Source organism: Amblyomma maculatum, chromosome 3 (genome assembly GCF_055883805.1).
Source record: "Amblyomma maculatum isolate TAMU_Amacu chromosome 3, ASM5588380v1, whole genome shotgun sequence".
Lineage (NCBI taxonomy): Eukaryota > Metazoa > Arthropoda > Arachnida > Ixodida > Ixodidae > Amblyomma > Amblyomma maculatum.
Window position 1 is genome coordinate 45,440,108 of NC_139346.1, and position 15,456 is coordinate 45,455,563.

General features: G+C 45.9%; 1 protein-coding gene across 1 annotated transcript in view; it reads right to left on the minus strand.

Moving 5' to 3' along the window:
• The window catches only part of LOC146194675 (uncharacterized), a 96,615-nt gene that overhangs the window by 27,942 nt on the left and 53,217 nt on the right, over window positions 1-15,456 (minus strand). The window contains exons 6-7 of the mRNA XM_084597498.1: window positions 6,626-6,919; window positions 4,361-4,461 (exon numbers count right to left, since the gene is read on the minus strand). Coding sequence (XP_084453624.1) covers window positions 4,361-4,461; window positions 6,626-6,919 — 395 coding nt within the window. The remainder of the gene's footprint in view (window positions 1-4,360; window positions 4,462-6,625; window positions 6,920-15,456) is intronic.

Genomic DNA, 15,456 nt, shown 5'->3' on the forward strand with positions numbered 1-15,456 from the left:
CTGCAGACGTCACGCGTACGTCACAATTTGAACAAAATGGCGAATTGTCGGTAATAGGGCCCCAGATCTGGTTTTCCCAACCATCACAAACCTAAACCAGCTGTCGTCTCCTCCTTTTTGTCTATTTTATTTGCTAGCATACGAAGTATTCCATCGAAGCGCACTATTGTCACATCTTTTCTTGAGAGATAGCGATTCTGACATTATCGTTTTCCCCGAAACATGCTCCACGCCGATATCAATGAACATGAAGCGCTATCGGGCTCTACTTCATTCAATATATATAGGCGTGATCGACCTCAAAGGCGCGGGGGAGTCGTCCTCCTGGGAATAAGAAAAAGCTTTTACATCCTTCGTCATTGACACTGGATTCGATTTAGAAATAATCTGGACAGCTTGCCTGATTTCGTCTTCCAAACTGTTAATAGCCAACTGCTACCGCGCACCAGATTCCGGCAGTTGCTTTCCAAATAAACTTCTGTTTGGGGATTTTAACTTTCCGCAGATTGGCTGGATAAAGGTATCATCCCTTTGTGATGCTTCAACAAATTTCATAAACGTGACTTTAGATTTTAACCTATTTCAAATAGTTACCAAGCCCACCCGGGGTTTTAATATATTGGACCTCATCTTTACAAAAGCCCCTGAAACAGTTAGTAACATAATTGTTTAGAACAAATGATAAATCAAACCCTTGGTTTACAAAAAATCATCATCGAATGAGGAATAAGAAAAAAAAAAAACGGATGTACAAAAATGCAAAACGCGTGAATTCTCCAATTGTTTGGAGTAAGTATAAAAACTACCTGAAGACATACTGCTTTGTTCTTTGTGACGATAAAGATAAATATTGTTCAAAAGACCTTTCTTCTCTGCTAAAAATAATCCGAGAAAATTCTGAAAGATAACAGGTCAGCGTACCATGAATAACGACATTTCAATACAGGATATCAATAACATTCCTTATTCTGACTTACCCCTTTTTTACATCAGTATTCACTACAGAAGACAGCTCTAATGTTTCCCACGTATCTGATTCTGACTACCCGTATATGGCTCCCATTGACATTACATTAGATGGCATAGTCCATTTGATCACTAGCCTTAAGGTATCCTCTTCAAGTGGCATTGATGAGATTAATTCCAAAATACTCAAAAATATTATTTCCTAGCCTAGTACTTTCTTATTTAATATATTTCGGCAATCATTATTAACGGGCATGATCCGTGATGATTGGAAGATAGCAAAAGTGGTACCAGTTCAAAAAGGTGTCAATAAACATTCCCGCGAAAACTACCGCCCCATTTCACTAACACGCATCTGCTGCAAGATGCTTGAGCATATTATTGCATCTAATATTTATGGTCACCTGGAATCTAATAATTTCTTATTTTCCAATCAAGACAACTTTAGGAAAAGCTTTTCCTGCGAGTTACAGCTTTTCGAATTCACTACTGACCTTCATTTTAATACGAATTGCATCTCACAAACTGACTGCGCCTTTCTTGACTTCTCAAAAGCATTACATCGCGTAGCACAGTGTCGCCTAATATCGAAGCTTTCTGCTCTCAGCTTAGACTCTCCAACTTTGCCATGGATTCGAAACTTCCTTTCTAATCGTCAGAAGTCCACAGTTGTTAATAATTGCTCCTCTCCTCTCTCTGGTGTTCCGTCGGTTGTACCGCAAGGAAGCGTCCTTGGTCCGCTACTCTTCTTAATTTATATTAACGACTTACTGAACAGCATTTTATCTAAAATGCGAATATTTGCTGACGACTGCATTATATATCGAGTAATAAAAAGTACTGGCTACCACAGTGCACTTCAATGTGATTTGATGTCATTAACAATTGCTGTAACACATGGCTAATGACCTTGAATGTCTCCAAGTGTAACATAATCTCTTTTACTCAAAAGCGAGCTACTTGTCATTTTACTTACATCATTGGTAACAACATATTGGCACGGAAAAATGAATATAAATGCTTAGGCGTTCACCTAATTCCAAACCTTTTGTGGGTGAATCACATAATTAGCATTTCAGCTAAGGCTTCCCGGTGATTAGGCTTCCTGCTCCGCAACTAACATAGTGCTCCTTCTAATATGTGTAAACAAGCCTATTTATTATTTGTTACATCTCAACTAGAATACGCCTCTTCCATTGGGTCTCCGCATCAAAAATACTTAGTCGATATGCTAGAATCAATCCAAAACAGAGCCTTTCATTTCATTTCATGAAATTATAGTCATTGTTCAAGCGTAACACAAATAAAGCTGGAACTTTCGCTCCCTCCGTAAAGACTGCGTCGAGATATTTGCCCTTCACCTTTATTCGAGATATTCTCCGTCATCGCACCTGCAACGACCCTCTTATTCGTCAACCAGATCACACTCTAACTAACAGTTTTACATGCATTTATGGCTGTACTCATGCCTTTAAATTTTCTGCGCTCCCATGTGTTATACGCCTGTGGAATGAAATTCCAAACCACATCGCCTCTCAGTGCAATCGCGAAATTTTCCATGATCATCTATTCGAACATTTTATCGACAATTGCACTTAGGCCGTTCCCATCTGTATCAGGGAGTCATGACTTTGTTTCTCTATTTTTCCCTGTCTTATCACATGAGGTTGCCATGTAATAATGTGTCTATTTCCCCATCTGTAAGATATGCACGTTCTTTTTGCCAGGCTACTTTTTATGTATGATTTCTTATTTAATTATTTTGTTCGTGTCGGGCTTTTTCTTTTGCGTGGTTGTTATATTTGCAATGATTGCTTAAAATTGTTATATGTGAATATACAATATACAAAAAATACAATATTTTTTTTGTATTTTAACACTGTTCATTGCTGCTAATTTTGCTGTTTTTTTAGGCACTGGTATATGTATGTATATCTCTTCGGTACCCCTTACACAATGCTCCATGGAGGCCTGTAAGGTATTGTAAATAAATAAATAAATAAATAAATGAATAAATAAATAAATAAATAAATAAATAAATAAATAAATAAATAAATAAGTGAATAAATACATCAATAAAACTAGAGCACTATATGTGCCATGTGCTCTTATAACGCCCAGGAACGACACACATGAATTTTCCCAATGCACTCCGGCGTACACACGAGCTTTTAAAAAGCGTTCGGAAAGACGACGCGCCGGCTCTCCGGGTGGTTGTAGCGACCGTTTGACTACATGTACCAGCATGCACCGCGATAGCGGTGGCGTCGTGTAACTGGCCGGTGGAATCGGTCTCAACTCTTCGGTTTCAGACCTGCACGCCTAGCGGGTGCCGCGACGGTGAAACGTACAATGTCTTGGGAGCATTTAGCGCAGCCACGGCCGCTTGACAGAAGCGCACTAAGTCCTGGCGCAGTTCTCTCCTCACGACGTGCTTCACTGTTTTGGTTGTGTGCCCTGTTAGGGTTTGCGTACATGCGAGGACGGCGGCGTGCAGCCAGGGCAGCTACAGTTGATGTGGACGATTCGCCTCGGAGAAAAACGCGCCAAAGGATACAGTCGCTTTGCTCACGTTCACATTGTCTTGGCAGTGACCTCTCGACTATGCGGCGCGCTGCAGCGCGTTTTGCCTCACAAAGTCGTGAAAAGTCTCGTGTTGCTCGCGTTGCGCACTTGACGTTAACGCCACGGAAGCGCTTCGCTCGGCCGCATGCCTCATGTAACCTAGCTTCGCTGCGGTCGCACTGCGTCCGATGATAGCGTGAGCAGTCACCGGGGCGGCCCACCAATCGTCGCCCACAGAACTTTCTCCATTGTGGCTAGTACATTTCGCATTAAAAATTGGTTAGCGGTAATCATAGTAGAATTGTAGGTGCAGTCGTACCATGAAGTCCTAAAGCGTATACTTTGAAAACATACTCCGTTACCTTTTAACCTAAACTGTCCTTTCTGCCTGTCGCTTACCTCTTTGATTTCTCCTATCTGTCTCCTTGCTATCACTTTATTTCCGCCGCCCCAGGTCAGGTGCTTCAGCTCATTTCGATAGCAGATACCGGAGCAGGTTAAAATCTTTTCCTTCCTTTATTGTTTTTATTTTACTATACAATATTAAAACTACTTACTACTACTTTTGGCTGCCTGGTTACGGCAAAGGAATTGCATGTGTTGAAAAAAAAAAGATAGTGAAACTACTGCCATTTGTGGCTGATTACTCTAGTCAAAACTGACACTAAGTGTTAGTAGACATGTGTAGGCAATTTGACGCCTTCAGAATGAGAGGCTTATAACCAATAACCACTAGAATCATTCGTTGGACTTGCATGGTGCACATGCTACATAGCAGCATCAAGTATTTCGAAAATTAAAAAAATGCCTTCTTCACCCATCTTCTCACCTGAAAGTATTTGACGCTGCTGTTGACAGTCTCCCAGGCCAGCAGGCTGGTGCCAGATTCGTCGTAGAAATCGGCTTTATGGCGAACCATAAGCAAGGACACTGCATTACAAAAGTGAGGATGCCGTGACTTGGGTTCAGCTCGAGAGTACGGTAAACGAGCTTACAGAACCCTACAAAACGCCATGCAAACATAGAAATGACGAACATAGAAAAAACAAAAACGCTCAGGAGGTAGACAGCGCCCCGAGGCAGGACGAAGGCAGCACCAAAAGTCCCCAATTTGAGATTGGTTCAATGTATTTGATAATTGTTTTTATTATTGACAGATTTAGGAATCTTTCAGAACGTGGCAGCTACATTGTATTTGCGCAATAGTTGAAATTATTGACAGTTGATCATGCAACCAGGGGCCAACTGCACTAAACAGTTGCCATTGGGACAAAAGTACTCCTGTGGCGAAAAGCAGAAAATTCGCTGTTTCCGCTAGAACAGTCACATTTCCTCCGAGCGCTCCCAAGTTACCCTTTGTAAGGTATATAACATGGTGTCGGTCTTGGTGGCAGCAGTCTTGTCGATTACGGCGAACAGGTTTTGTTTTACGTGTTGCGCTTTTAGAAAATAAACATGAATAACCCAATAGGCGTTCTTTGTCTCAGCTTGTGTGCATTGCGAATGTTTTGTGACAAAAGATTATATTTCGACGGTGAACCTAACTGGAAGACAAGTATTGATCGTCGGAGTTATACCGTGTCACAAGAAGCGCGGAATGTACATTTTGATTGAATATTTTGATGGAATACGTTTTATGCGACATCTCACAAGAGCCTCCCCCTCTCCCGTACCACACACTGCCTCGGTTTTTTGTTCTTTCTTCTCATTAATTTTAAGTCGAATTTGGGAGCAGGCGACGTGAATATGAAAGGGGTGCTTCTCTAATATGACATACGATGACACGTATCAGAGCATGCCAATCTGAGTGCATGTCTTATTACTTGAAGCAGGTGATATGCATAATTCGGCTCGATGCTGTACGCGTATGCCTCTGCATTGCATTTCAGTGTAGCTTTAAGCGAAACGTTTCATGCGTCCTTCTGAGGGGTTGTGGCATACTTTCTAGTCATTCTAGTTTATAAATAGGGGTTATATCTTATCTCTAATCAAATGCGGCCGCCGTTGCCGCAACAGCAAAGCCTGATCCAAATGTTTACCTCTTGCGACGGCCATCTTATCCTCCATTGCCAGGACTGAGTCGGCGCAGCGAGCGAGGATGGCGGGAACCCAAATTAACTGAGACAAATTACACCTGGCGATACTTTTAGCGTGCATAACTTTTGCTTCAAAACCTGCAACAAATTCATCGGTGCGCTTTCTGCAGTTGGTTCGTATAGCAACGCGGACGTCCCTTATTTAGACAAATTATAAACTAATAATGACTAACTGCGACTTATTTTCATTTTAAGCGGCACAACTGGTGAGGAAATTGAGTGCAGGCGGAATGAAAGTTGCTTTTTTTTATATTCTGCATTCGGCATTGTAGCGGTAAATATTGAACGCTAAGAATACGTTCCTGAAAGCTCATTGATTTGGATTTCACTCATCGCATATATATATAAATAAAAGGCGATGTTAAGTGTGTTAATATTATTAGAACCAAGTAAGTCATTCTATATCTCCAAATAGAGAAACCGCTCCTGTAACAGATGAGTAAAATTGCAAGCGACGCCATGTTATGCATATGCAATGTGAGAAAGTGTGTGGACCAGTTTCAGGCGCGTATTTCTGGTGTTCAATATTTTTCAGCCGAATTTCCGATTTATAGTATATTAGAAAAAGAGAATCGCGTTTTATGATTGCGGTCTAGAAAGTTGCAATATAATATCGCCTCACAAAATCAAAATAAAGAGCTGATTACATATTTCGTTTATTACTCATTTAATCATTAGGCGGCACATAACGTGGATAACATCCGGCTGGTTGTACAACCTACCTAATCAGAATATTCTCCTACATAAAATGTGTCAAATAACGCCAAGTTAGAGCCAAATATAGTATACGCATTGAGTTCATAGAGCAACAATATGTGTCGGGAAACGGACTTTGGTTACAAATGTCTGTATGGACAAGAAAAAATTACGCTGGACCCATTGCAAGTTTTTTCGAACAGGAGTGCGAATTTCCGGACAAGTAGTTAAACATTCTCTCCGGCTCTCACGAAAGCGCTGCGGCTGCACATATGCTACGAATCTATAAACACGTATCGTACCGTCAGTCCACGTTGTAACCGTAGCTTTTCCTGGGGATCCCAGCTTGACTATTCCGTCGTTCAGCTTCAGTTGTGCCCGCACGTCAACGTGAAAGGTGGTGTCGTAGGCTAGACCATTTGCCTCAAACTTAGTTTCATTAGTGAAGACAAGGGAACACGTGGTGGCATTTTCTTCGCAGTAACGTATACGGAATCCATGGTAGAGGTCGCTGTCGACATTTGGGAAAGACCACTCAAGTCTGAATGAACCCGGGTGCGTCGATTCAATTTCAGTCACAACTGGCTTCGGGAACTCTGCGGGAGTGGTGGAAGATAGAACATGAAGAAACAGGAACATAACTCATCATTCACTTTGCGGATAGAGTCAGGACAGGGAGGAGTCACGTTAAGAAGAAAAAAAAAAATAGAAAAAAGGAACGTCACGCCTATAGGGAGTATACACCTACGTCATGGCGGCGGCCACTTTGTGGTGTATGTTGCACGGCCAAAGGCTGCGAGAATACCTAATCGCCTCATCATCGCTTGCCCCGACTTGCACCGCTGAAGCTGTGCTATGCATCACAAAATGGTCGCCACCGTGACGTAGGTGTATACTCCCTGATTGCCTCCTTTACCTCGTTTCACGAGTTATTTGCAGCATTACAAAAAGCAAGGACCACCTGCACCAATCGAAATTATGCGCACAAAGTGGCTTTCTTACTATGACGTTCTTACACCGTAGTCGACAGGAAAGTATGAACACAGTCGTCATCGGGATTGGTCCAGTTTGCTCTCGTGCTGTAAGCGCTATAAACATAAAAAAACGGGGTGCAGTTATACAAATACTGCCAACTACCTTTTGTCAGTGACGGGAGTAGTGGTACAGCCTTCCAAAAAGTATGAGAACAAACGTGTCATAGAACAATAACACAACTTTTGAAAACCAAATACAAATATGAGCACAAAGGTAAACTCAAGCTAGAATTAATACAACTCATAAAAAATTATGGAAGACAGTTAAGCGTCCGCCGGTAAGGGTTTGTTCGTTATTCAGTGACGTTAGGGAGAACTTTTAAAACAACATAAATTTTAATTCTCCAAACTCCACTCACTATGACACTGATCGGAGAGCGTCTCAATTAACAACCGCACTGCTCCGGAAATGCTGAGTGCCTCTCGTCCACTTTAAGGGAGCACACGCATGCACGCGCACGAGCCTCCCTCTCGCGCGCCACCAACCGACCACACCATACAACACACGCACACACAGCCGTACCCTGCGGAGAGTATTCCGGGCCATGAACGGCAAGAGCAAATCCACCAATACCTGAGAAACCCTTCTCCTCCGCAATAGTCAGACTGCTACCGAGCTTGAACAGGAGGCAGCCCGCACTTTCTTTCCGCAACCCGCCTCACCACCCCCACCTGACACATATGCACCTGTTCCATCCACAGACTCTACTGGCATTAACGCCCCCTTTAACTCATTTGAATTCGAATCTGCTCTTTAACAAGTTAAAAAGAACAGCGCTCCCGGCAAAGATGGCATCACTTGGAGCATGCTCCGGAACTCCAGCACACCTACTAAGGAAAAATTGCTTGACCTCATCAACCAGCACTCGGATACGGGCTGCCTACCACCACATTGGCAACACTCGGTCGTCGTCCCCATTCCCAAGCCTGGAAAACACCCCACGCAACTTGCCAACTTGCGACCGATCTCTCTAACCTCAACCGTCTGTAAGCTAATGGAACGCATGGTCACCAATCGACTTACACATTACCTTGAGACCTCAAATTACTTTCACCCGTTCCAGACTGGCTTCCGCCATCAGCTAGGAACACAGGACAGCCTTTATCTTCTATGCACCAACCTGAACAGAGCACGCCGACGGTGCAAAGGTCGTCCTGACATACTCGTAGCTGCCGATTTAAACAAGGCTTTCGATACCATCAGCCATCAAGCCATTGTCGACGCGCTCATCCACACTGGAGTTGGAGCCCGCGTCATCAACGTTGTGAAATTCTTCCTGAGTAATAGAACCTATGAAATTCAAATCGATACCAACCACACGGCACAACATTTTACAAACCACACTGGTGTGCCAAGGGCTTAGTCATTTCCCCCACCTTATTTAACATCGTCATGGCGAAAATCGCATGGCAACTAGACAACTAGAGTTGTCTAGACAACTAGACAACTCGCATGGCAACTAGGCCTATGGTTCACAATATATGCGGACGACTACACGCTCTGGACCACATACCGTAATACGGCTCGAGAACAAACGGAGACGCTGCAACTAGCACTAGATACAGTCGAGATTGAACTTCATTTTACAGGCATGCGTACATCCCCAGAAAAAAACTAAATTTCTGGTCATACATCCACCACCTGGCGGCGTGGACGTCAACCTTCACTTCGGCGGTCAAAACATCGCACAACCCCCGGGAGGTTATCTCCGGATACTTGGCGTTCCCATCAATCAGCATGGTACTGCTAAGGATTGGATCCAACAGCTAAAATCTCAATGGAGGCGTTGCTCCACTTAATCAAACGGCTCAGCAGCAAGAGGGGGGGTGCATGGACGGAGGTAGCGCGTTGCCTCACCGTCGCTATTCTGCTCGCTAAGCTCCGCTACAGTGCGCCTTACTTTGACTTGACCGCAGCCAATTACAAGACACATGGCTTACTTTATAACGCTGCCTTGAGGGTTATAACTGGCCTACCCGTACACACGCGCATCACGGAGCTTCACAGATTCGGTCAGCTTCCACCAGTGGATGCACTTATTGCTACGCACCGAGCCAATCATGAAACTCGCCTGTGTCACACACCAAACAGGCATCGCCTCCTCACTCGAATCTTTGACGAAGCTAACCTTCACTTGCCCATATTGGACCACCTTACAGCACCATGGACAGAAACATTGGTAACAGATCCAAAATCCCTTCCAACCAACACCAAAGGGCCAGGAAGCGATCACTGACAACGCCACATAATTGATACACAAGACCAGCATATCGGTCTCCGCATTTATACCAATGCCGCCCTATATCATGACGATGACACCGGCATCACGTTTGCAACCACCGCTTACTACCAAGAGGGTTCACAGCTGCACGCTACTAGCCACAGTTGTCTCAGGTACTGGTCCGCAACTGAACTCGAATTAACAGCCATCGACGAGGCCCTTCAACACTGCACCAAAGGAACAGATCGTTTCATCCACATCTACACCGACAGTCAAGAGGCTATAAAAACCCTGCAAGCCCGTTCTTACAAGACCTCAGTACAACACAGCATCAAAGAGCGCTGCCGATACCTGCGAGAGACCTCGCAAGTCTCGGTACGAATTCATTGGACACCTGGACATCACGCACAAGGAACTGGGAACAGAATGGCCCACGAGGCCGCTGGCGTGCAGCTAGAGGAAGACCGCCGGCATAGCCTTGATGTGGGCCCGTCCAACTCGGACCACCCTTACTGTTCTCCCGTCTCCGTCATCATACCGGACTCTGTCCTTACGCGGCTTAAACATGAGCGGAGGAGTTTGTTGCGGGATCTTGTCCCCGATATTACTTCGCCGATCCCTTCCGGTCTGTCTCATCCTGCCCAAGTTCTAACTCACAAGACACGAGCCGGTGCAGCGTACACACCGGACATCCTGAGTCAATGGCGCCGAACCAAGATTAGCTGCCCCAACTGCCCTGCTGACTCTGTTGACCTGCAGCACTTGAACCTGTCCTGACACGGCTGGCCTCCGCGTACGCTACACATCTGCTCACCACATTCAGAATTACGAAGACTGGACAGCCCCCAATAACAACGCCAAGCGCAAGCTTAGTGCCCTGCTAGACTACATGTCGGAGTCTGGCACCCTCAACCTCACCTAACCCACCCCCTTCCCCTCAAGGCCTCAGGTCATCCTCATTAATAAAGGTTTATGAATGAATGAATGAAGTACGCTGCGGGGAAGAATGGGCGATTCCAGCGCGTATACGTTCATCCCCTGGTGTCAGTGGAATGACCCAGATGTCGTGCCGGGAAGACTGCAGTAGCTTAAGCGGCACCCGGAATATTCAACATCCTCCCCGCCGAATGAGCGCTAGCTCATTAATTTCGTGCTTCCAACGGGTACAAAAGTTAAATGGGCCGTCTTAGAGTAGTGCCACCTGTAAACGGATCATGCAGGATGGCGTCCTATCTGGCCCAGGAAACACGTCCTGGAGTAAACATTTCTGCGCCTGTTGGTTTTCGGGTGCGCGGAGCGGGGCCTCAAGTCGATCCTCTTTCCGATCACAGTTGTGAACAAAGCGTCGCATCCAAGCTGTGACTCGCTGTACTTGATTAAGATTGCTGAAGCGCGCAATTTCTATCACCGGCAGAGGTGCTTGTTCTGCAACATGGCTGACCGCTAGCTTTTTACTTTTCCTTTCATCGTCGGCTCCCTCAATCGAAATATCAGCCGTTGTGTTAGGTAAGGTTGTTGGTGCCCTCTCAAGCAATTTGGGTCCTTTCCACCATTTTTCGCTCACACCTTGCAACAGCTAAAAAAGTGCCCAAATCTCTTGAAACAGCATTTTCGCAGTGATCGTCACTGGTCTCTGCATACCGAGTGGATTGAAGATTCTCGCTGAGGCTTGGAGCACGAAGCGTTTAGTGTTCTTCTTGTCAGTAAATAGCTCCAGCGCCGTTTTCAGGGAATACTTCAACTCGTCGTTTTCTCTGTCCCCCTCGAGCCCCAATATTCTTGTCATGGCTGAAGTCATCGTCGCAGTGTCAGCGCAGGAATTTCCAATGCCGTCAGCATCAAACCTTTGTTGTAGGAGTTCGTTGTTGGAACTCCACTTTCGCAGTGTCATCCTTGCTGAGCTCGTTATTTGCTTTGCCTCCTTGTAAAATTTCGTCGCCTCTTCCGTGTCGCTGACTCCGGCTATCAAATCGCCAACGTACAGGCAGCTGCCTAAGATTAGTGCGGAGTGAGAGAGGTCCTCAGAGATGTTAGCAAGGTGATGTCGTCTGGTGGCAGCCAACATAAAGGGACTACTTGTGGCGCCAAAAGGCACTCTTGTCATGCGCCAGACCTCTATATTACTCTCTGATGAGCCTTCACATGACGCAGATGAATAACAGAGTAATCGCAGTGCGTCGCGGTCCTCACTTTTGACGCCAATCTGAAGGAAGGCCTTCTCGATGTCGGCGGTCAATGCAACTTTGTGGCATCGAAAATTCAGAATAAGCCGCAGCAGGTGGGGGTTTAGGTCCAGGCCGGTGCTGAGGGTATCGTTAAGTGGCAAGTAGCCTTGTGCTTTCGAAGATTCATCGAACACTATACGAATTTTGGTGGTAGAGCTCTCTGAACGGAAAATAGCACGATGAGGCATATAATACACTCGAGACGAGATGCTGTCGATTTCGTCGGCTGGAACCCTTTCAGCAAAGCCTTTATCAAGGTAGTCACGGATAGTTGCATCATAGATCATTAGTCTGCTCTTGTTGGGTCTCAGACGCGGCATCAACCTGGCCAGTCGTTCTCTTGCTACAACTTCGTTGCTGGCTAGCCCTTGGTCAAGTGCCTTCCACGGGAGGCTCGCCCCGTATCGCCCATCGCTCAGTCGGAGAACGAGTGAAGTCTCTCACCTGCTGCTCCTCGCTTCTACGTAGGCAGCTGTTTGAGGAGATACCAAGGATCTCCGTCTCCCAGAATGCTAGAAGTTCGTCTGACAGGTTGGCGTCTATGTCACAGACACTTGTGCGCAGAACGGCAACGATGGAACGCGACACACTTGAAGCAGACATTGGTATCGGCCCTTGCAAGGTCCAGCCGAAGTCAGTCTTGAGCGCAACTAAGGCCCCCTGCACTTTTATTACTTTTGCGTGCACAACAGTTCAATAATAATCACAGCCTATTAGAATTTCGAAGCCTTGTGTGAATAGACGAGTTGGTGAGATGGTGACATCTGCTAACTTCAAATCAGCCACTTGACTAATTTCAACAGCGTTTTCTGGAAGCAGCAGTTGGTCGGAGCAGATTTCTTCAATTTCGAGGGCTTCGATGCTATCTATGCTCCTTGCGGTCGTACTGGCTTTGTAGCCGGAGCTTCACTTTGCGTCGCTTTTTCTTCATAACGTTGGTCGAGCCGCCGAAAGTGTAAATGGTCAATTCCTCTTCACCGGTCACCTCAAGATCCAGTATTCGCGAGAGCTTCTCTGTTATAAACGATCGTTGACTGCCTCCGTCAAACAGGCAGCGAGCGAGGAGTTTTCTTTTCGTTCCGTCGACCCGCACCTGTGCCGTCTGCAGCACGGCGTTTTTATTGCTGTTGCTAAGAGACGCTGTTGAGTGCAAACCAGTAGCGGTCTCGCCCTCGGCGTTCGGTGCCGGTAGATCACAAAGCGAGGTGTTATGTCGTCGGCCACACTTCGCGCAACATAGTGCCAGGTCTTGCAGCATTTCGCAATGTGCCCTCTTTTCGCACATCGGTAGCACCTCTCTTCGTTTCGCAGTTTTCTCTTCATCGATTGATATCGGAGCATTGCAATCTGCCACCTCATGCCTCTCTGAAGCGCAGAAAGGGCGTCTTTCCTTGCTCAATTTGGCACCCACCTGGAGGCTGGCCGCTGAGCCCTTGCCGTAGACGCTGCTGGGACGCCGTTCACTGGCGCGGTCAGGTCGCGTTTGCTGAGGAGCATTCGTGCTTCCTCCGTGTACCTTTTCCCTGCTCTGCACTTCCAGGCGAACTGATTGCAGTATGGCTTGGAGACTCGAGCTGTCAAGCACGTCCTTGTCTGCACTGCGGGCCTTATGGTACTCAACAGCCCATTCGGCCGGCAATACCCGAAGCAAAGCCGCACACAGCATCGCACCATAGCTGTCCGATTTGACACCTAAAGTTTCAGGTCCTGCGATGTTTGGCTGAACATGATCGTGGAGGCGTCGCATTGCATTCACATCACTAAGAGCTCTAACCTGGGGAGGGTTTACCAGCTGCGTAAGGTGTTTTTGCACGAGCACGTCCTTACGCCCGATACGCTCTTGGAGGGTCTTTACAGCGTAGTCATAATTCTTCTCCGTCGCTTGGACGCCGGTCAAAGCGGCCACCGCGTTTCCTGTCAACGCTGTCCGCAGGTACAAGAACGTTTCTATGCTGGTCAAGCCATTACCTCGTGGACGGCTTGCCGGAATTGTTGCCAGAACGGTTGCCAGTCGAGCTTGTTGCCGCTGAATTTCTGAAGCTCCAGCTTAGGCAACCTCAGTTGTCCCGAACGGGCAGCAGGTACCCAAGCAGCACGCCGTCAATGGACCGCCAATGGTCCAATATTGGGATATATTGGTCCCAATATTGGTCAATATTGGCATCTGATTGGGGCGCACAAAGAGCCAAGATATATGCCAACCAATTTGATCGGCTCTCCTATCAAAACCAGTATTGGCATACTACCTTGTTTACTGGCATTCAACGGCACTCAATGGCTACTCAATATCTTCCACCCAAGCTCACTCACTGGTTGTTATATCACGGCCATCCCGCCAAGCCCACTGGCCATCCAATATCTTGTAACCATGCTTATTCACTGGATATTCACAACTGGCATCCAGCCAGATTTATCGGCTACCCAATATTTCCAATCCAATCTTGCCCAGTGGTTTTGCATTATTGGCATCGAGCCAGAGCAATTGGCAATTCGGCTAGTTGCTTTTTCGTGCTATGACTAACAGGCACCTGCAAAGCCATCCCCTACTTATGCAGTGCAGATATTTTTCATGCCGCTTTTTATTTAAATAAAGCATGCTGGGGATATCCATGCACAGAAAATAATACAGCTGAAAGGTTCACTGCATGGTGATTCATTAGGTGTGCACGTGTTACAGGGCATGGAAACATTTAGGCAGAACTCTTAGACTTCAGTGCTCCTCCTGTCTTTTCGTCCCTTGGCAAGGTGTTCTCAGGTCCCAGGTTGGAGGAAGGCGCCGCGTTCATCGCAGCTCTTTTGTGGTCGGTTGTAGGGGCAGCAGCTTCATGCAGCCTTTAAAGATATGGACTTGAGCAGCGTGCATAACAATGTATTTCCTTTCGTAGATGGCACCTGGAAATAAAAGCAACAGTCATAAATCCCATTAAGACAGAAAACTTTTGGAAAGTAGAAGTGCAGCTAGACCGTGGAGTAAAAATGCAAAATAAAGCACTACCTGCTGGCCCTCAGGCAACTTTCTTGTCTGATTTATTCAGATTGAAATAAGCGGCATGCTCAGTGAGGCCGGCCATATTAACTTGGTTACATTAGTTGCGACATCTGGCAGTGTACGGCTTCCAATGTGGATGTGTTGTTGACGCTGGAAACATAAAACAAAATGATATTTGCCGTTATCTATTCGTTAAACGGTAGTCAGTGCTTGCCCCCTTATACTTGTAGTGCCTTTGTGATCGAACACCTGTAGAAGAAAGACGTCGTCATAACTGGAAGCTTCAAATCAATAGCTTTCCTTTGAATAGATTGCCGCAAGAACTAAAAAGAAACTACAGAGGAAAAAAACAGACACAAAAAATGGCAGTCGCACTCCGACCGCGGCTGCTAAATTTAGTGTGCACCGCATCATTACTGCAAACAGAACGTTTTAAAAATTGTCAAAGCTGCAGCCAAAACAACGTACGACACAGATGCTTTGGGGTTTGTATGATACACTCGAACTGAAAAAATAAAGAAATCCCTAACTTAGCATCACGTTTGTTGTCGGAACAAGTTTGTACGTGTGGTAAAGTATAAGAACTATGGTAGCAACTGTAAATAACCTATTTTAAGCGGCTATTTTATGAGACTTCTACTACTCGGAATTAGCGCAAGAGAA